Source organism: Poecilia formosa, unplaced genomic scaffold (genome assembly GCF_000485575.1).
Source record: "Poecilia formosa unplaced genomic scaffold, Poecilia_formosa-5.1.2 Scaffold77, whole genome shotgun sequence".
Taxonomy (NCBI): domain Eukaryota; kingdom Metazoa; phylum Chordata; class Actinopteri; order Cyprinodontiformes; family Poeciliidae; genus Poecilia; species Poecilia formosa.
In genome coordinates this window covers 1375627-1395149 of record NW_006800016.1, presented here as the reverse complement: position 1 = coordinate 1395149, position 19523 = coordinate 1375627, and the positions used below count along the sequence as shown (strand labels likewise).

Genomic DNA, 19523 nt, shown 5'->3' with positions numbered 1-19523 from the left:
AAAAAAATAACTTCTCATAGCCTAAATCACAAAATAAATTATAAATACTTTAAGATATTTAATATACATTTATCAAAATATGGAAATAATTAGTTTCACTCCTATTTCTGCTGCTGTGTTTAGGATTAGAGCAAAATTATGTTTTTCTTATGTAGTCTAGCGGTAGCCGTGGTGACGTGCTTCATGGGTGGGGGGGACAAATCATGTGTTTGTGGAGTGGAGTTGCCGAGGTATCCTCTCCTGGTTGTGTTTGCGGAAAAAGGCTTTTCCAAACTCATATGAGCTGATCATGATGGCGCAGGCTGGAGCCACTTTGATCAGCCTGGGGAAGAAACCTGACAGAGAGAAAACACTCATCAAGAGCTCACACACACACACACACACGTAGCTTTATATTATGCTGCTCGTTTACACAGATTGATGACAGATACACATTAGATAAGTACACACCTGCAAACAGCCCACGAAAGCCATCTTGTGCAACAATCTTCTTCATGATGCTGAAAGTGGAGGAGGAAACCGGACCTGACACTGAGGGAACAGGAAGCAACCAGCTTCAGTGCCAGTGAGAGGTTTATATTCAGTCATCGTGTTAAAGGGGCAGCACTGTGTGCCATTTTAAAGCACAATCCAGTAACTATGTTAAGTTCAGTTGTTATAAAATACTATATATGTATCAAATTGACTTTGCAACTGAACACCTTGAAATTGAGCTTCCGTCTCTTTAAGAAGCTCCTGCTTTTTCTGACACTGTGCCTTCAGTACGTCATCACAACGTTTCTCCATTAATCCTTTAACTATGTTTTTAACAATGTTACTCTGAGAAGTAGCTCCTATAATGAACTGAGTAAATGCATAGTTACGCCAGCTGTTTGCTAATTGCTGCTGCTAGTCTGAAGGAACGTGGGGGAGTGGCGAGGGAGGGTTGCTCTGTGAGGCGGGCGCATGAAAACTGCAGCTCTGAGAGAGGAGCTTCGAGAGAGCAAGTGGTCAGGCAAACATGCAGTAAAGAATCAAAACAACACTCCAGGCAAGTTTTTGATATAAAGCTCAAAATAGTTGATCTTACATGCTGCTGCCCCTTTAATTTCAGATTTTAAGAAGTTCTTCTTCAACTTGAATTCAATGTAATATGTCTTTATAGACAATCTACTATGTTTTTCCTTTTCAAAAAACAAAAAGCAACAATTCCTCTTTCCTTAAGCTGATGTGGTTTACAAACAAAGCGAATGACTTAAATTCGCTACGATTTTGTCTTTTTGTTGTAGGTATCGTTGAATCTCTTGTGCCTTTAGAGCAACAAAATGACTCGGATAGTAAACGGCCCAACACCGGAGGACCAGTTTATCAGTTTGCATTGACTACAAGACAGAGGACGGTTTAAAGAAGATGAATGCATCACTCAATGAGAAAGTCACACAACGAGGCTCATTTTCATCCCAACCTAATCGGGCTTTGACTTTTGACCCTAACAACCGCCACATGTTGATGACCTGCCCTCTAAGTGACAAAGAATGCCAGTCATCTGCCTCTCATGTGACACTTTAAAATGTGTATAAGCTGGTTAGAGCACATGGAACTCCCCCACATCTTTAATCTAATCCCTGACCACACTAAAAGCATTAACGATGTTTACAGACATCATGTAATTAATCAATAAATAGTGTCATCATTACAGTTTTTAGCTTGCAGCTCCCCAAGCTCGACCTGCCGTCTTGTTTTGACCACGTCGAAGGGTAAGGTGACGATAGCCGCAACCTGAAAAACAAACACAAATTAGTAGGCCAATCAATCAACCAACTTAAACTGAGCTCAATAATTTCCATTTGCATGGTTTATCTCTTTTCTTTCCTCTCTTTATATCAAAAACTGGATGATAAAAGTCAAAGATTTCATAATTCATTTTATTTGTTGTATCTATTGTGTGTTTTTTTCTTTTATTTGGGTATTTAAATTGTTTTCCAGTCGCGGTGCTAAATGTTCATTAGAATTTAAAGCTTATCTTTGAGAAAGTGTGCATTATTATGTCATTACCATCATTTTACTTGAAAATGGTCTCAAAACAACAATATTTAGACATTTTCCACACTGTTGTGTGTTTTTCCATGTGAGGAAGGGGTGGGTGAATGTTTTTAATTTGTGGGTTTGTTTTATTAATCTGCACAGAACTTTGAGCTGATTTTAGTATGAAGGGTGGTTGATAAATAAACCTGATTATCGTCTGTCGCAATAACTTCTGGCACAATTTATCGTCCAGCAACAATCTGCTATTGTGACAGACATAAAACAATTTACAAATAATTTAGTTAAAACAATAAGCCATCCAATTCTGCATCCAAGATGGCGGATCTTTCCTCCTGAAGGAGGAGTGGAGGCACTTACAGACCCGGACCCGGCTCCAGATATGAAGGTGATGGTGAGCGTGGGCTCTGTGGCGTTATACCACTGGCACAGCCAGCTCTTGCCCCGCTCGTAGTTGTACCAGTACATGGCGGAGAAGGGCACGTCTCGGAGCAGGGTGGGGCCCAAACCCCTCCACAGAGACCACCAGCCTTCTGCCTGCACTGCAGAGCGGATGAGGCTGGTCAGCTCGCTGTAAGACTGTTTCTGGGACTGCAGCTTGGTGCGGATCAGCTCCAGGGGGCTGATCACGGTCGCTGAACCCACTGAAACAAAGAGCAGTCGAAACTGGAGTCACAGGGAAAGAACCGGAGTAACAATGGTGTCAGAAACGAAGCTTGCTCCAAGAAACATTTTGGTTAAAAAGAGATCAGGTTTGTCATGATTGAATTACAAACAGTTCTTTGATTCTGCTTGTAATCTGCTATAGGCATTATTAAACTGAGAGACAGCAGATCAGGGCAGAGAGACCTCTCACTTTCTCGTAATGAAATCAGTGTGGGATCAGATTCATCAAGCTGGTGTTTAAAGGGCAAAACTTTCCCCTCAGACACTATTCAGGAAATTAATTTTCAACCATTAATAAAATCGCTAATTAATTCAGCTGAAACTAGGACCTCCATCAGATTAAGATAAGAAAAATAATGCTCTTCCTTGAGCAGAGTAAAATGAATAGCAGCAGAGTTTCACCTCTAGCGATGGCTCCTGCTAACAGCGGAGCCTCCTGGGCTCGCTCTCCCATCCTCGCCCTCAGCGCGGCACACAGCTGGTCGTAACACGTGAAGTAGATCACTGTGGCTGGGACCGCCATCACACTGGAACCACAGGGAAACACGGGGATCAAAATCCACACCCGTCAAAATTATTCCGCTGAATTCTTTATTAAAGGAAAGTATCTCACAACACTTAATATGAACGTAAATTTGTAGTAGGTATGACCCATTTTTACAAATACTGGTTGAGTTCCACTAAATATTAATGGCATTTTTATTAAATGTAAAATAAATGAACACTGATTGACCAACATTGTTCAATGACTGACATTAAGGGTTTAGACTATTTATATATGAGTACTGCAAATAATAGCGTCGAGCAGAAATGAAGAAAAAAAATATCAGAAGGAAACATAGATGGATGGAGAACCAAATAAAAGTATGGAAAAACATGATGGATGGAAGGACAAACAGAAGAATGAAAAAATGAATCAACATATCGGTGGAAAAGCAAATCAATACAGGACAGCTCTATAAACAGGTGGATGGATAAAATATATGATGGATGGATGCAACTGTTATATACGAAAGAAAGGAAACTAAAATTTTCTAATTATTCCATATTCTGCTTACTTTTTCCATACATTTCAAGACCTGAAAAAGACTTGCATTTTACACTTTTTCAGACTTTGCACAGAATCCCTGTGTCAAAATGTAACACAGAGGAAACTTTATACTCACAGTGTTGGAGGCAGGCCGCTCCATAAGGCTGTGATTCCCTCACAGCACACTATCTTATAGAAGGCGTCCTGCAGAGAAGCAGAGTGGGAGGTTTAAACCCATTAGGGACTTTTTTTTTTGTTTTGTTTTTTTAACCATTTACACACAAGAAACAGGACATTTACCAAAAACGTAGAGCAAACATGTAGCTCTAAACACTGACACTATTTATTGCAACCAGTGAGTGTGTGAAACCTTACGAAGGTGCCTCTGAATTGGCCGGCGGCTTTGTACCAGCCCTTTCCATTTTCACACACACATATGTGGTCCATGAGTCCATTGCTGTAGACAAAATATTTGCCTGTAAAATTATATTAAACGTTTAGAATTTTAGCAAGTATGGTAGAAAATGCAATATTCCCAAATGTGAGACAAATTGAAAATATTTTTCATAAATTGTACCTTTGCCTAAGGGATTGTTCTGAGCTTGCAGTCTGGTTTTTACAACATCTAAAGGTGTGACTAAAAAAAAGAATAAGGAGAAGATCAGGATTTACAGTTTTACCATAAACAGGTTTTTACTAAATCTGATATATCTCTATGGTAAATCTATAAAACAATTTTTTTACATTAAAAATGATCTGTAAGCATAATATTTTGCAATCTGATTCCTTTAAAATGCCATCATATTTTATAGAATATTTTAGCTATTTATTAATGTCAATTTTGGTAGAAATCAACAGTAGTTTTTATTAATAAAACCTCAGATGGACAGTATGACATTATGTTAAGGTATGTTTCATAAATACCAAGATAAAACACAGCAATAGTGTTCATGGTCAACTAAGTCGTACCTTACAGCTTCCAGAGGATTTAAGAGGATGAGCAGCAGTCAGGTGCTGCTTATCCGATCACACTGATTAACTAATCAATAGCAGGTGTGAGGTCCTCCGTGAAAGCAGAAGTTTTAGAAGTTTGATGGTAGGGATCATTAAGGTGAGTTTAGGGATTACAGGTTGATGGCTTCACTCTAATTTTAGGACTTGGCAAGGCACAGACATTAGATCCAGTCCATTTTCATGTCAACGATAGCATATTGTCCAGTGTGTTCTCGAAATAAAGAAAGTCAACAGAAGGAGGCCCAGTACAGTATTTGATGGCTTTTATAAAAAGGAAATAAAGAACTGATGTTGACCTTATAAGATGTATAATTCTTCTGGTCATCATCTAAAGGCATTTTTCTGAATCACCTTGATAATATCAGTATATAGTATAAATCATTCATATCAACCGAGTTGATACGCCGGCATTTTCTATCCCAAGTCAAATCTGGTGTCCATAAAATAAAATAATTTTTAATTTTAACTTTAAAACTATTTTGTTATTTTAAGAGACTACAAGTAGAACAATATTTTGCATCATGGAAGAATTTTAGTGATGAAAATATCATTCAACATTAACACTTCTGGTCTGACTATTATCTGAGTATTACAAGATAATGACCCATTTTACTCCAACCACACACACAAAAATCCAGAATATTTGTTTAAAGTTCTACAGTAATGTTTTAAGATATAAACTACCCCATTGCTATGATGAATATTCTGGTTTAATACAATGTTTAACATAACAGAGGGCTCATAAATCAGCCCAGAATTTGATATTTTGCAATGCTGTTTATAATGGTGCAGATCAGTAAATTTAAATAAGTACAAGTGAATTCAATTGAAAGGGTAAAACTCACCTATGATATGGAGTAAATAAACTTAGATTATAAGCATTTCCCTTAATTTTAATGATTATATCTTAAAGCCACTGAAGATCCAAAATTCAGTTTCTCTATAAATGCGATATTACACATCACAAACGAAAATAGGATTTCAATACAGAAATGTTGGCTTACTGAGAAATACGGCTTGTACCATAAACTACAACTATTTATGAACTCAATAAGTGGGATTCCTTCTGCATGAATTGCTGAACCGATGGAGGTGATCAGCTTGTTATATCATCATGAATCATTATGTAAATTAGTCTCCTAATATTTACTTTGTTAAACTAGCTGCAATGACTCATAAAATATAAATAATCAATCACCTAAATTGAGAGGTAAACGGTTGAAATTAATTATTTTTGCTTAATTTATTGAGACGCGCCTCTAAATAACTGATCTATATAGATAATTATGCGTTACGAAACACGAACAGGTGTAAGTAGCTGGCTCTAGTTTACAGAAGAATTGGGATGATTATAGCTCTTGAATTTAATGTTATGATTTCTCACCGAGCAGAGATGTAAGTAGGGCTCCAGAACAGGAAGAAATCATCTGCTGGGCTGGAGTAATGCCATTGACGGCAGTAGAAGCCGGAGTTTGACCATTCATTTCGTCTTTGGAGAAAAAAAACAGATAAACAATTTTACATAATACGTATTCCTGTAGATCAAATATCTAAAATGTCCGCCATGGCTTGCTGTAAGAAATGCAGTAATTCGCGACTTAGTTACGCGACTCATATTATGAAATAATTATATCTCAGACGTTAATGTCACTGCAGCAAGACGAGGTCTGTGGCTAACCGTGCTTAGCCTATTAGCTCAATTAACCACTTACCTGTTAAAATACAAGAGCACCACTGACGTATTCTATGAAATCAATCATCGTGGTACCTTTCAGGATTTTTAATTCCCAAAAACAAGGGAGTAACTTCTGTCCTAAAGGCTGTAATAAGGCATAGCTGAAACACGTGTGTACTTTCAGGGGGTCATAACTCAACTAGCATGTCTGTTTACACCGCAAACGTTACAAGATGACATAACGAAGCGGTCCAGTTCAGCACATTCTATAATTTTCTTATTTATTATTTGTCAAGTTTTTAAAAATAGTAAAAATAACAAATAGAATTCAATTCAAAATTAAAACAAAATTTTGATTTCACAGTTATTAAAATTTCAGGGCTTTAATTTTTATGTTATGTATCTGTAAGGAAACGTCCATTTCAAGCATCAGGAGTGAGTTTACCTAAACTCCGGGTTGCCAAATATGAAGAGTTTCTGTTAGCGGATACCGCAAGAAATTAAATTTTGAATGAGGAAGACAGTCAAATGCTCCGGTAAACAACTTATTCAAGACTTATTAAAGGCATTAAGAATGCTAGCTAATGAAATTTGAGCGTTTTCTTTTCGCCGTGCTGTTGTAACGGGTTAGAATATTTACACATTTTGAGACCGGAAAAGCCAGACCTGGCAACCTGAACTCGACATACTGGATTTAAAAAGCGGGAACTGACCGTTAGAAGAAACGCTGAGACAAAGTTTAAAACTGAATGTTTTGATGCTTTAATACGACTATTACGCAGACATTCTTCATTTAACAAAAAACTGAAAGTCAAGTAAGTTCAACTTTTAGGCTTGATAAAATGTGACATAGTAGACATTGTAAACTTCCTGTACACCATCCAACGAGTTTGGACATAATTTTCGATTTACTCATCTTAATGTGATTTAAATGGTAAGCACGCCGTTTTCACTGTGGCGAAGCTACATCTGTGACTATTTTTATTTATTTTTCTGGTTCTTTGTCTGAATAACTTTTCGTTTGTTTGTGAACAGTGAGCTGACGAGGACTTTATGGCGTAAAAGGAGAAGGTTTATGTCGTGTTCTCAGTCAGTGAGAAAAATATGAAACCAAAACACAGTCAAACTCATCATCGTCGGAATCCTGGATCCAACTTACAAGGTACAGATGTCGCTATTTCTAGACTTTGTAATATATGTCATATTTTATACACTTTATATCCAATTGATAATTTACACAAAATGCACTCTTTAGATCATTAACTGGTTACTTTTAGGGAGTTTAAACGGGAATAAAAATCCGCATTCACATCATTAAAAATGTAGGAGTTTAAGAGCAAACTTTTTTTGAGCTTGAGTTGACAAAATAGCAGCTGTAAATATATCTCTGTGCTTTAAATGTTTTTCTTAAGGAAAGGTGAATGTTCTGTTTGTGGAAACTTTTAACAGTTTTAACTTCAATGTTTCAGGAAAAAATGTAAATGCTGGTGAGAAGACATCAGTGAGCAAGGCGAAGCAAACATCCAAAGTGTCGTCTTCATCACAAGTCAAACCTTTTGCTGGAAAAGTGTTTTACCTGGATCTACAATCCAACAGAACAGCAGAGACCTTGGAGAGCGACATCAAACAACTGGGCGGGGTAATAAAGGCCTCTCATTCTTATTTATTTTTTTTATATATTGCAAAGATCTGGTAGTTTCTTAAGCCAAATTTGTCTATGTAAATCTTGTTGGTCTTGATCACCAAATTTCTCTCTGTCCACAGCAACAATGTACTGAATTTTGCAGAGATTATGTTTTTTTTTTTTTTTTATTTTTAAAACCTTAAATATTCATTTCTTTAGATTTTAATTTTCATTTATAAACCACAGAATCATCATGATATAAACACTCACTGCTTTGGATATCAAGGTTATGCTGCTATGGTAATTTAGTAGATTATAAATTATACAATGAGCTAGGTCTGCCATCTTGGATGAAGTTGTAGAGCCTGTGACTTGGTCAATCTGCTGCACAGAAAACTAAACCAGACTTTGTTGAATCGCTATTGGAATACTGCTATTGGAATCAGGTTCTTGATGCTTTTTGGTTCTAATACATATAAACAAATATTGTATTTAACAATTTTAGAATATTTTTCAGGTGTTTCTTTTTGCTGTGACTGTAAAAGCCATTAAGTTTGTAAATATTCATACTCTCCCCCCCTCCCTTTATTGCCTATAAACTTACAATTTATATTCTCAGACATTCATAAAAATCTTGCTCTAAAAATAAAACTTGCTTTAATAACTAAGCTACTTTACAGCCTTAATTGTAGAAAGTAGTACAATTGGACAGATCCATACTGTATGCAATAAATTAATATATCGGACATCCTGAATAAAATCCTGCTGGACTTCTCAAGTGTTGATTGCTGGGTAGTTATACAAGGATTTACAATATTCACATTTAATTTTTAATTTTTGATGTTTAACCAAATGTAGATCTTTGTGTCTAGTTTTGACTTCTAAGCACCGACAGTGCAGCTTTTTCCCTCAACTTCATGTGGTATAGGGAACCTATTATGTTAAAAAAAAAAAGAAAAAAAAGAAAACAAGCCAACTTGTTTTCACAGTTGTCTAAAAGTTTTATTGTATCTTTCTCTGTTTTGTGAATTTAGATCGTTGAGAAGTTCTTCAGTAAGGAAATCAAGTATCTGGTTTCCAACAAGCGGGAAGCGAAGCATGTGCACTGCCTCAGACAGGACTCTCCTGTCCCCAGTCCCGACTCTGGACAGAGTTCCCCACAGCCCCACTCAAACCCTCACTGTCCTCCCAACCGTATGGACAAAACCAAGTCTCAGGGTCAAGTGGATTCAGTGAGTCTGAACTGGCGTTTTATCATCCCTGGCACAAGTTTAATAATTTTGGACACGATTTGTTATTAAATGCATTTGTTTCGCAGTTGATCAAGAGCAGAGGGAAGTCTCTGGTGGAAAGAGTAGTGACAGGACAGGTTGGTTAGAGATATTTAGCTTTTTTTATTTAGATGTTTTATCCACCCTTCTCTCTTCTGTGCTGACATGTTTTTTTTGTTGTTTTTTTAGGGGAGGCTGCAGATGGACAGAATCCTGTCAAATGCACTAGAATGGGGTGTCAAGATCCTTTACTTAGATGGTTGGTTGATTAATTAATACAGTGTCTAATTATATATGGTTATTTTTACTTTATCTTGAATTATTTTTATGTCCTCTGTAGATGTTTTGGCTTATGTTCAGAAGAAAAAGAAAATTTTTGGGAGCCCAGTTTCAGCAGCTGCTCCGGTGAAATCACATGTACGTTTTAAAATAATTTACCTTTTTTGTTGTTATAAATTCAAGTACTTCACAATGTTTATCTTTGCTCTTTAATTTCATAGGTGAAAAATGAATCTTCAACTAAGTTGGGTTTTCAGAAATATAAAGGTAAATGCCGTCTCCAGTTTTAACCGTCTTTAATTTTAATATATGAATATTAGATGCCCATCAGTGCTTGAATTCTCAAGAGTTGTGATGTAATTTGCAGCAGGAAGGATCACCAAACCTTTTATTAAGATTGAGGATTCAAGCAGGTAAAAAAAGGAGTATAGCAACACATTCGCGCTCTTAAAACGTGGCAACAAATAAACGGTATGTCCTCTTTAATCAGACACTACCGTCCAGTCTACCTCACAATGCCAAACCTGCCGGAGTTCAGCCTGAAGACAGCAGCTCCTTGCAGTCCCTTCTGTGTCGAGGAGAAAAATCCTTCTGGACTCAAACAACATGGACACAGGTAATGTTACTCTGTGCTTCAGCACAAAATTACTTTGTGTATGAGCTGTCCTGATCTGCATAAAACATAAAACTGAGTTAAACCTCAGCTAAAGAGAATGGTCCCTTAAGATTATTTTTGAAGTGGAGTGAATCTTGCGATTTGAGGCCATTTTTTATGCTAATGACCTTTTTTTCCCCCAGTGACTATATGCAGTGAAAATGCTGCAGTAGGTTAAATGTATATTACACCATTGAGAATAGGCCAAGACTTAGGTTTTCTCCGTTTCGATCCAACTTGTTAATAATGTGCCGCCTTAGTTTGTGTTCATATTTAAGATCAACTTTTTTGAGTTTTATGTCATGTTATAAAGTTATTCCTTATCAAAAACATACCTGGACTGTTTGTTTGTTTCATACATGATTGAGAAATCCTTTCATATCCCATGGCAACAGTTCAGCTGTGTAAAACGCCTGGGATGGGAACTACTGCAGCCTTTGAGGTGCAGCTCTTCCTTGGACCCACAGTTTCCAAGCTCACAGAGCACCCGTCCCTGTGACTGCACCACTCAGCTCCTTCAGACTAGCCCACAGTAATTAGCAAACACCTGGTGGAACTGCTCATTTGCTAAGCTAATTCTCAGTGTAATGCTGGTTAAAAATGTTGTTAAATGTTAATAGAAGAATGATGTTGTGACTTTTTGAAACTTAAGAAAGAGCAGGAGTTTCCTAAAGAGAGTCCCGATCTCAAGGCATTAAATTATAACATTTTTATAAGATCTGAAGGTAACATAATTACTTGATTGTGTTATAAAATGACATAATGTGCCTGAAAAATGGATAATACTTTAATGTTTTGTAAAGTCTGGCTGCAGTAAATGCTTATGCTTCACACATATCAGTGTCAAAGGTCAAAATGAAAAATGTTGATTGATAACTGATGTCTTCATTTTAATTCTTATTAATGTTGCAGATCACACGGAGTGTTTTGTTCTTTTTTGTCATGCACTCCTAATGTGAATCTCCAGCAGAGTTTGGCGTCAACATCTCCTTATATTTAACCTTCTTACAGAGGAGTGAAAACCTTAGGCGCTGAGGAGAAAGGTCAAGGCCGAAAGAAGAATCGAGAGAAGAAGCGAGGCGGTTACTGCGAGTGCTGCCTGGTCAAATATGACCAACTCAAGATGGTATGTTGACAATAAATATGTTCAGTTAGGTTGTGAAATACAGGAACAGCCTTTATGCAGAGTCTTAAAAGCAACGGTGGAACAAAAACGACAATCACATCCAGGCAATTGCCATTCCTGCATCATTTCCAGGATGCATTAGTAGCAAAAAAAATCTAACATCAACATGTGAAAAGCTCAGACCTTCCAGCTTGACTTGGTATCAATACATTGCAGGGCTAATCTGATGGTTTCGTTTTTCATTAACCAATTAATAATTGGATGTTTGTTTGTTTTTTTTTTGATTTTGTTATTTTGCAGAATTTGAAGCAGGTGAACCTAAAACTTTGCCAGTGGAGAAGTTTTGTGTAGAAGAAGCTTATACATGTTTTAAAAAATCTTTAATGCAATATGTTTATATTTTTTTGGTTTAATTACTTACTCTGAATATGTTCATTCAGCAAATGGCCTTTTTGTGAGTCAGTTAATGATTAATTGATTACTAAATTAGTTCACAATTATAATAAATATCGATTAATTTAATTAATCATTTCAGCTCTATTTTGAAGCATAAGTACAAGTGCTAACTTTGTCCCAGATAATAGATGGGGCTTTGTTGTTGTTGATGTATCCATAGAAACTTGCTGATGACCGCCAATGATGTCAATATTTAATGTTACTTTGCTCAGTAAATTATTAGTTCAGTTTATCTAGAATCGGGCTTAGATGTTTTGATGGCTGTAATCATCATCAATAATTTAACTGAATGATTTTTTTTAAATTTATTTTTAAAATGTTTTTATTTTTATTTTAGCATCTGCAGAGTGAACGTCACAAGGCTTTCTCCAGGAGTGACGAATATTTGATTGTGGACCAGCAGGTTTCGACTTTGCACTTTAATTTCCTTCCCATCAAAACTAAAGACATGAGGTAATTTCTGTTCCCGTGGAATCGCCACACAAATAAGAATCAGATCACTTCTTATTTCTTCTGTTTATGTCACTGTTAATTTAAAAATTTGCTGTTTTCGTCTAGACGAAAGTGCAGTGTTTCTTCTGTTCTGGTGGCTCCTGGACCATGTGGAGAAGCAGGCCAAAATCTCCAAGGAGACGCGAGTCGTTCGGACACCGTTAAGGCAGAGGAGGACTGGATCGTTGATGCATCTGAAGAATCGAATTCGGAACATTTCTGCACAAAAGGAGGTCAAAAGAACTGCTACACTTACTCGGACAAGTCCAAGCACAGGTTCCTTGCATCCAAGCGGACAATCAGGCAAAACTCTTCAACTCAGAAATCTGAGCAGATCATGATTCCTCCGCCGAAATCAGAAAATCCTCACTCTGACGGAGCATTTCTCACCACATTTCCCTCCAGAGACAAAATCTCTCACAAAGACACAAACAGCTCAGTTTCTTACCTACGAGGTACAAACCTGCAGAGTGAAGCATCGGCGAGCAACTTCAGTGTTGTGACGCACGGAGCCGAAGATACGAACAAGGACGCCGCTCTGTCTGAGGCAAAAACATTCTCAAAAACTGAAAACAGTCTTTCTGAAAAGGAGGAAGAAAACCCTAATTTGCCAATCTTCTGTACGGTGCAAAAAATTCAGAGGAAGATCAAAGCTTATAAACACAAGAGGCGGAAAGTGGATCCGAGTGGCCAGCCTGCAGAACCTGAGAACTCGCTACTGAAGCTTTGGGAGATTTTCAAGTCGAGCGATAACATGGATGTGGAGTTTCTTGGTTTTTCAGATTAGATAAAGCCAAAAATAGAAGAGGAAAACTTTTTTTTTTTTTTGAGCCATGAACTAGGACCATTATTTGTAACTCATTCAGATAAAATGCATGGTTTACAAACTGATTTCATTCCCTAAAAAAAGTTAAATATTATTTTAATGCAAAGATTATATAAAAAAAAAAGCCTGCAAAATCTACAATTTTACATTATGCATCTGTTTAGACTTAATTTTATTGGAGTTTTGAGAAAATGGTCTTGGGTTTGATCTCACGTTTATGTCTGAATGGGTTAAAAACCACTTCAGTTTTCTATTTAATAAAATATTGGTTTTTCAATTCTCTTTTTGGGTGAACATCAGCTCCTGGGTAAACTTCTGTTTTTGTACAGCCACAAGGGAAGTTGGAAACCTCACAAGATGAATGTTAGTCTGTGGCTATGAAATGTATTTTGGAAACTTTGTACGGTTTTAATTTGTAAATTAGTGTTATTTATTTCACATTTTGATAATAAATCTAATGTTCTATTAAACTGAACTGAAAATTAAAGAATGTTTTTAAAATGCCACCCCAAAGTGTCAATTGGACATTTATCAATACTGTTTCCTATTAATACTGTGACTTTGTATTTGTTGTTCCAGGTATATATTTAGTGACTGTAAGATTATTGCCGAGTTGGACGAAATCAATTACTACTAAGCCATATTTTCTATTTTTTGTAGCTATCTCCCCACTGCTATTTGCAAGCTTTAGCATTGTAGCCAGTAAATATCAGTTACCTCCAGTGAAAGTCCATCTGGCAGGCTAAATGTGCACGGTTTCCTTCACTTCCTCCTCTGCCATTGCTAAAACTGCAGTCAGACTACAATTCAAAAACATTGGCTATATTAAATTTACCAGAGAAATCCACTGCAATGGGAGAAATCCAGATGTAGTAGTGAAAAGAAATGAGAATCGAGAATATGAAAGCAATGGCCAGGCTGCTGAAATATAGTTCTACCTGGCAGAGGAATACTTACAGATAGAGATGCAATTCTGATCGACATATTTAGTTCATATATAACATGACTGAGGATTAGTTTTGTTACTACATTATTATTTTATTTAAAACAATTTTACAGATTAACTGACATCTTAACTCTTTTCCAGCTGTTTTCTCCATAATTTCCTTCTTGTTATGTCAGCCAAATGGGATAATACTGTCATAGTTTGTATTCTAGAAGCAGTACAATGCAGATAATCACAAGAGAAAAGCTAAAAAATATTCTAAGAGAAATAAATTCAAATGTTCAGAACACATTCTCAACTCCTATTTTGTCTTCTCTCAAAGTAAGAACCATTTAGTGTTTTTGTTTGACTAAAGGATAAATGTTTGCTTTAAATGTTATTAAAAGTACAAGACTTGGTTAGAAATGCACCAGCTTTATTTAAACAAGGGAAATAAACTGAACCAAAATTAGGAAATGTAAATATTTTTAACTGCATAACGAACAAATGAACAAGTGTTTAATTCCACTGTTTTGTTTTTCAGTTCCCCATGAAATAACCTATTTTGTGGGCTGCTTTGTGAATGGCACCATTGGCATACAGTCTGAGTTTGATGGTGAAGAAATTTTATACATTGATATCCAAAAGAAGGAGATTGTGTTCACTGTGCCAACCTTTATCGATACTGATCCGCAACAGATTTTGGGTGGATTGAATATCCTTAAAGATGTTGTAAATAACCAAAAAATGTGTCAAATCTTAGCAGAATCTGTTATTACTGAAATGAAGCCCGTGTCTGAAGAAAAAGGTAAATAAATCTCAACAGTGGTTTTCTCTTTTGCCATAGCTGATAAAATGCTGATGAAACTTTTCTTATCTTTTGACGTTCTTCAGACCCTCCAGACAGCATGATCTTCCCCTCTAGAGAGGTAGAACCTGGTGTAGAAAACAGCCTCATCTGCTTTGTGAATAATTTCTATCCACCCTCCATCAAAGTCAGCTGGACTAAAAATGGCGTCCCAGTTAGGAGGGGAGTGTCTGTCGGTGACTACTCTCCTAATAACGATCAAACCTTCCGCCAGTTCTCAACTTTGACCTTCACACCGAGTGAGGGGGACATTTACTCCTGCACTGTGGAGCATCCTGCCCTGGAGACGCCGAAGACAAGAATCTGGGGTAAATGCTTTATTTCTTTCATGCGATATGATGAAAACACAATGTAAATATTTCAATATGGCAAAGCTGAGCTACAATATTTCAATTTTTCTTTTACAGAAGTTGAATTTTACAACACAGATCCAAGTCTTGGTCCAGACATTTACTGTGGAGTGGGTTTGGGTCTGGGAGTGATTGGGATCACTGTGGGAGTGTTTTTTATTGTCAAGGGACAACAAGCGAACTGATTTATCTGATGTTAAACATGATTAATATGGACGGTGGAGTAAAAAAAAAATATTTGCATCAAAATATTTTGCACTCTACATTTTGTCACCTTTAAACTATGTTTTTCTTGAACCCATTGTATTTTTCTATGGTAAAGACTGCATGTTTGTTGTGCTCTGGGAAACATTTGAGTGGTTTTTCATCACTGGAACAGAGATGGATGTCCTAGCAAAATTATCTAGAGCACATTGTATATTTTTATTGTGATTTTTATTTTCTTGCTCATAAATAAACATAAATTTTAAAGTATTTTAAAGGAACTGTGTCTGACTTTTGTTGCTCATTATAGATCTAAAACATGAAATGATAAAACCATCCATGTTTTGTTCTGAAATATTTAAGCCATTTTATTCCAGAAAGAGGGGATACAAAATTTTGACATGCATGCCGACACCTGATGATATATTTAGTTTTAAGATTTTAAAAGAAAGACATAAAATTTCTGAAAAATGGATTTTCTAATTAGTATATTCTCAGCAAAAAGAACCAGGCAGGAGTCAATTTCTTCAGATTGGGACTTGATGTGTTTAATTCTGATATGTAAAACTGAACATTGTGATTTGATGATCATCAATCATCATTTGAAAACAAGTACTTTTGGTTTTACTCAGATTATCTTCACCTGATGAAAAAATGTGTTTGATATGAAATATTGTGTGACAAAAAGTCAAACCCCAAAGAAATCTGTAAGAGCAAATAACTTGATTTGAAACTAAACTCAAAAATGTAGCAATGTGAGTTAATTTATGTTGACTCTTTAATGAGTGACTAAGCCAATGATAAACTACCACCTGTTCTGCACACTATCGCAAAATAATTTATTGTGCAACTACTTTTTGAAAGGCAGTACCTAGTGTGCAGGTAAAAGACTAATACAGCTGAAACCAGAAGTTTACATAAACTATATAAAATGACAATTTCTTTTTTGTACTTTTAGCAAAGAGAAAAATTTTGGTAACTGATCTAAAACTGGTTTGTTCTGATTTCAGGTCAGACAGTGTAAAAAATGTGCCTTTATGTAGACTTCTGGTTTAAACTGTAGGTGAGATGACAAAATCCTGATTTGATTAGGACAGGTACCAGTTCTGTCAGATCTTACAAAACCTGCATATGCACTTCCTCATATTTGTGAAAACATAACATTGTCAGTAAGCCGTCAGTCAGATCTCTGTTATTCAGCTGACAACATGCAGGCTACAAACTTTGTTTTCCTGGAGCTCTTACTGGTGTTTTCATCAGAAGGTACGTGACTTTAGATCAACACAATCTTTATACTAGATGCTCATCTAGTTAATCACAAATTAACTTTGGATGTTTTCTTATTTTTAGGTGCTTTTTATGGCTATTATTTAGCGCATTGTCAGTTTAACTCTCCTGGCAGCAGTGACGTTGTGTTCGTGGAACAACTGTACTTCAATAAGATCTTACTCGGTCAATATAACAGCACTTTGGGAAAAGTGGTGGCGTTCACTAAGAAAGCAGAAGAATTTGCAGATATGCTCAACAAGTTGCCAAGATTCCTAACACATGAGATGCGGCTTACAAACCACTGTAAAATAAGTGCACAGCTGGCAAATGAAAAGCTACTGACTGCAGGTAATTTTCACAAGATAGCAAATACTTTTGGACAAATATCTTTCAAAATATATTATCTAACATTAATATGCCTTCAAGTATGTTAAACTTAAAAGCGCATAACGGTGCAGTAGTGTGACTATTAGTCTTTGTTTTTTCTAGTGGAGCCCTACGTTTGGTTGAGGTCAGTGAAGGCAGAGTACAGTCAACATCAGCAGAAGCTCGTCTGCAGCGCGTACGACTTCTATCCAAAGAAAATCAGAGTGACGTGGCTGAAAGACGGAAAGAAGGTGGTGTGACATCCACTGAGGAGCTGCCCAATGGGAACTGGCTTTATCAGATCCACAGCTACCTGGAGTTCACACCTAAACCTGGAGAGAAGATCGCCTGCATGGTGGAGCATGCAAGCCTCAAGGAACCGCAGCTTTATGACTGGGGTGAGAATGTCTGAGATAAATATTTAAATGTACACGTTGCATTCAGGAACTACATCGACTTCCACTTATATTATCTAATAACAGTATAAACATACTATCTAACTAAAAGGACAATTTACAGTCTTGGGAAATTACTGGAATTTAACTGTAAAACTACAGAAAGGGCTAAAAGAATAGAAGAATTGCAGATTTATGTTTGTCATGTGATTGTGGACAGTTTAGTGGAGTGAGATACATCTGTGGATATTTGCTTGGCCTTCCTGGGTTTTTCTGACTTCCCATTTACAGTGGCTCTTGTTCTGTTTTGTTTGTCTCTGTTCACTCAATGTGCCATACATTGGGGTGCTAAGCTTAGTCCCAATGCTAAAAAAAGGGAGCACAATAACACAGTGATAAGATGCAGGAGCCAGAGGTTGTAATCTGTGTAAACATTTCTACATTTGCTCCACATCAGTGCTTAGCACTGTGCTAGTTGTATAGATAGTGCAGTTTATTGGACATACAATTGGTTTGTGAATAAAGCAAGGTTAACTTTTGCCAACCCATCTTGAAGTTAAAAATAGATGCAGAGTTTTAGCGACTAAAAATCGCTAAAAATTACTTTGTAAAAGTTTATATATGTGTGGATTGTTTTTATTTATTTAAATTCAAGTCAAGTCAGAACTTCAGGCAGGTAAATAATTAGCTAATCAACTGCACATAAGACCCTTTTAGTTTTATTTTATTGCATGTTTTGTATATCATATATTTTGCACCTTGGGGTAGTTGTAGTTTTTCTTTATTCTGTGTTTGTACCATGATTACGACAACCTGCTGACACTTGCTTTGTCGCAAGATTTACAACTTGCTCTTTGAAATTTGCAGCAACCTAAAAAGGTTGAGTAAATATATCTTAATACTAAGGATACAAAAGATAGTCAGGTTTTGTCCTATAAGTGAAAAAGGTTAAAAATTAACCTAATTTTCCAGATCATCCAAACTTTTACTGATTTAATTTTGTTTAACATGTCGTTTGTGCTGATAGTGTTTTAATATCAGTGCCTTGGCGACTTATGACGTAAATATGGAAGAGAACTTTGTATGAATTGTATTTAGATCTAACATTGTGTTTATAATAAATTGTTGTTGATCAAATATTTGCCAGAACTGGATTCAGGAAAGAACATGCTGGTTGTTGATTCAGCTGGGCTGCTGCTGGGTCTGTTGTTTTCAGTCACTGGGTTCCTCTTCTTCAAGAAGAAATCAATAGGTGAGACAGTTGTTCAAAGTAATAGAAATACCATTAAAACCATTGAAATATTTTATTCTAATCTTTAAAGTGTGGTACATCTTTTTGATTTTTCTGCTTTTTTGACAGCAGAGCGGGTGAGAGTGTCAACAACTGAGGTATGCTTTTAAATTCACTCATTCACACACATTTATACATTTATGTAACTCAATAATTTTTTAATATATGTATTCTGCAGGAAATTCCTGAAAACAACCTTTAAGTTTAGCTGGCTCTGGATCAGTGGCTAAACATGCTGAGTTTGATTCCAGCTTCTCTCATCATGTATGAATGAACCACTGGACAATGAACCAAAGCCCTAGTTAAATCCCAATCTGCGTATTGGTGCATGTATGTCTGAGTTCAAATGAGTGAATAGGTCTTGCAGTGTGAAGATGCTTTCAGTGACTGGTGTGAACAAAAACATGTTATTTTTGCTTATTTATGAAGGGGCATCTGGAAAAGTTACTCAAACAGTTATCCTACAGTTCTCAATTCAAATTCAAAACCTTCCTAGAGAGAAATTTCTAGTTTTTCCCCCTGAGCTTTTTGTAACATTCTGGACATCCATGTCTATATGTTTGTCCTTGCAGTCCACCACAGAGACAGAAAAACTGATCATCCACGCGCACATTCACACCTAGAGACGATTTAGAGAAACCAAGTAACCTAACAGTGATATTTTGGACTGTGGGAGAAAATCAGAGCACCTGGAGATGACCCACACATGACTGGGAAGA

The 19523-nt window shown here is 36.4% G+C and overlaps 3 protein-coding genes and 1 pseudogene across 6 annotated transcripts; 3 read left to right on the top strand and 1 right to left on the bottom strand.

Moving 5' to 3' along the window:
• Window positions 1–150: 150 nt before the first annotated feature.
• Window positions 151–6647, bottom strand: slc25a40 (solute carrier family 25 member 40). Its single transcript, XM_007556159.2, has 10 exons — window positions 6445–6647; window positions 6117–6221; window positions 4296–4355; window positions 4094–4194; window positions 3855–3922; window positions 3091–3215; window positions 2383–2666; window positions 1677–1758; window positions 451–531; window positions 151–335 (listed from the first exon to the last, which is right to left on the bottom strand). Exons 2-10 carry the CDS (start codon window positions 6214–6216, stop codon window positions 202–204), a joined length of 1035 nt encoding a protein of 344 aa, XP_007556221.1. The 5' UTR covers window positions 6217–6221; window positions 6445–6647; the 3' UTR covers window positions 151–201.
• Window positions 6648–6846: 199 nt separating this feature from the next.
• On the top strand, window positions 6847–13418 carry dbf4 (DBF4-CDC7 kinase regulatory subunit). Of its 4 annotated transcripts, none has more exons than XM_007556156.2 (13): window positions 6847–6943; window positions 7443–7569; window positions 7877–8046; window positions 9066–9263; window positions 9350–9400; window positions 9492–9561; window positions 9643–9719; window positions 9803–9848; window positions 9949–9994; window positions 10072–10197; window positions 11248–11362; window positions 12156–12271; window positions 12377–13418. In XM_007556156.2, exons 2-13 carry the CDS (start codon window positions 7512–7514, stop codon window positions 13095–13097), a joined length of 1794 nt encoding a protein of 597 aa, XP_007556218.1. In that variant the 5' UTR covers window positions 6847–6943; window positions 7443–7511; the 3' UTR covers window positions 13098–13418. The 4 variants fall into 4 exon arrangements, with proteins under 4 accessions (XP_007556218.1, XP_007556219.1, XP_007556217.1 ...); XM_007556157.2 differs by lacking the exon at window positions 6847–6943 and adding an exon at window positions 7041–7341 and having other exon boundaries at window positions 9952–9994; XM_007556155.2 differs by lacking the exon at window positions 6847–6943 and adding an exon at window positions 7043–7222.
• LOC103140896 (H-2 class II histocompatibility antigen, I-E alpha chain-like) lies at window positions 13328–15678 on the top strand. Its single transcript, XM_016673412.1, has 4 exons — window positions 13328–13337; window positions 14606–14869; window positions 14956–15237; window positions 15337–15678. Exons 1-4 carry the CDS (start codon window positions 13328–13330, stop codon window positions 15462–15464), a joined length of 684 nt encoding a protein of 227 aa, XP_016528898.1. The 3' UTR covers window positions 15465–15678.
• A 1013-nt stretch (window positions 15679–16691) lies between these two features.
• Window positions 16692–19427, top strand: LOC103140894 (H-2 class II histocompatibility antigen, E-S beta chain-like; annotated as a pseudogene).
• Window positions 19428–19523: the final 96 nt, after the last annotated feature.

Bases quoted from the DNA above. Each gene is read 5' to 3' on its own strand.
- slc25a40 (XM_007556159.2), bottom strand. From the start codon at position 6,216: ATGAATGGTCAAACTCCGGCTTCTACTGCCGTCAATGGCATTACTCCA. The intron at 1,759-2,382 runs GTAAGTGCCTCC...TTTGTTTTTCAG, and splicing joins CTGGAGCCGGGTCCGGGTCT to GTTGCGGCTATCGTCACCTT. The intron at 532-1,676 runs GTAATGATGACA...CTGTTCCCTCAG, and splicing joins GGAGCTGCAAGCTAAAAACT to TGTCAGGTCCGGTTTCCTCC.
- dbf4 (XM_007556156.2), top strand. From the start codon at position 7,512: ATGAAACCAAAACACAGTCAAACTCATCATCGTCGGAATCCTGGATCC. The intron at 8,047-9,065 runs GTAATAAAGGCC...TTGTGAATTTAG, and splicing joins ACATCAAACAACTGGGCGGG to ATCGTTGAGAAGTTCTTCAG. The intron at 9,995-10,071 runs GTAAAAAAAGGA...CTCTTTAATCAG, and splicing joins AAGATTGAGGATTCAAGCAG to ACACTACCGTCCAGTCTACC.
- LOC103140896 (XM_016673412.1), top strand. The intron at 14,870-14,955 runs GTAAATAAATCT...GACGTTCTTCAG, and splicing joins GCCCGTGTCTGAAGAAAAAG to ACCCTCCAGACAGCATGATC. The intron at 15,238-15,336 runs GTAAATGCTTTA...TTTCTTTTACAG, and splicing joins GCCGAAGACAAGAATCTGGG to AAGTTGAATTTTACAACACA.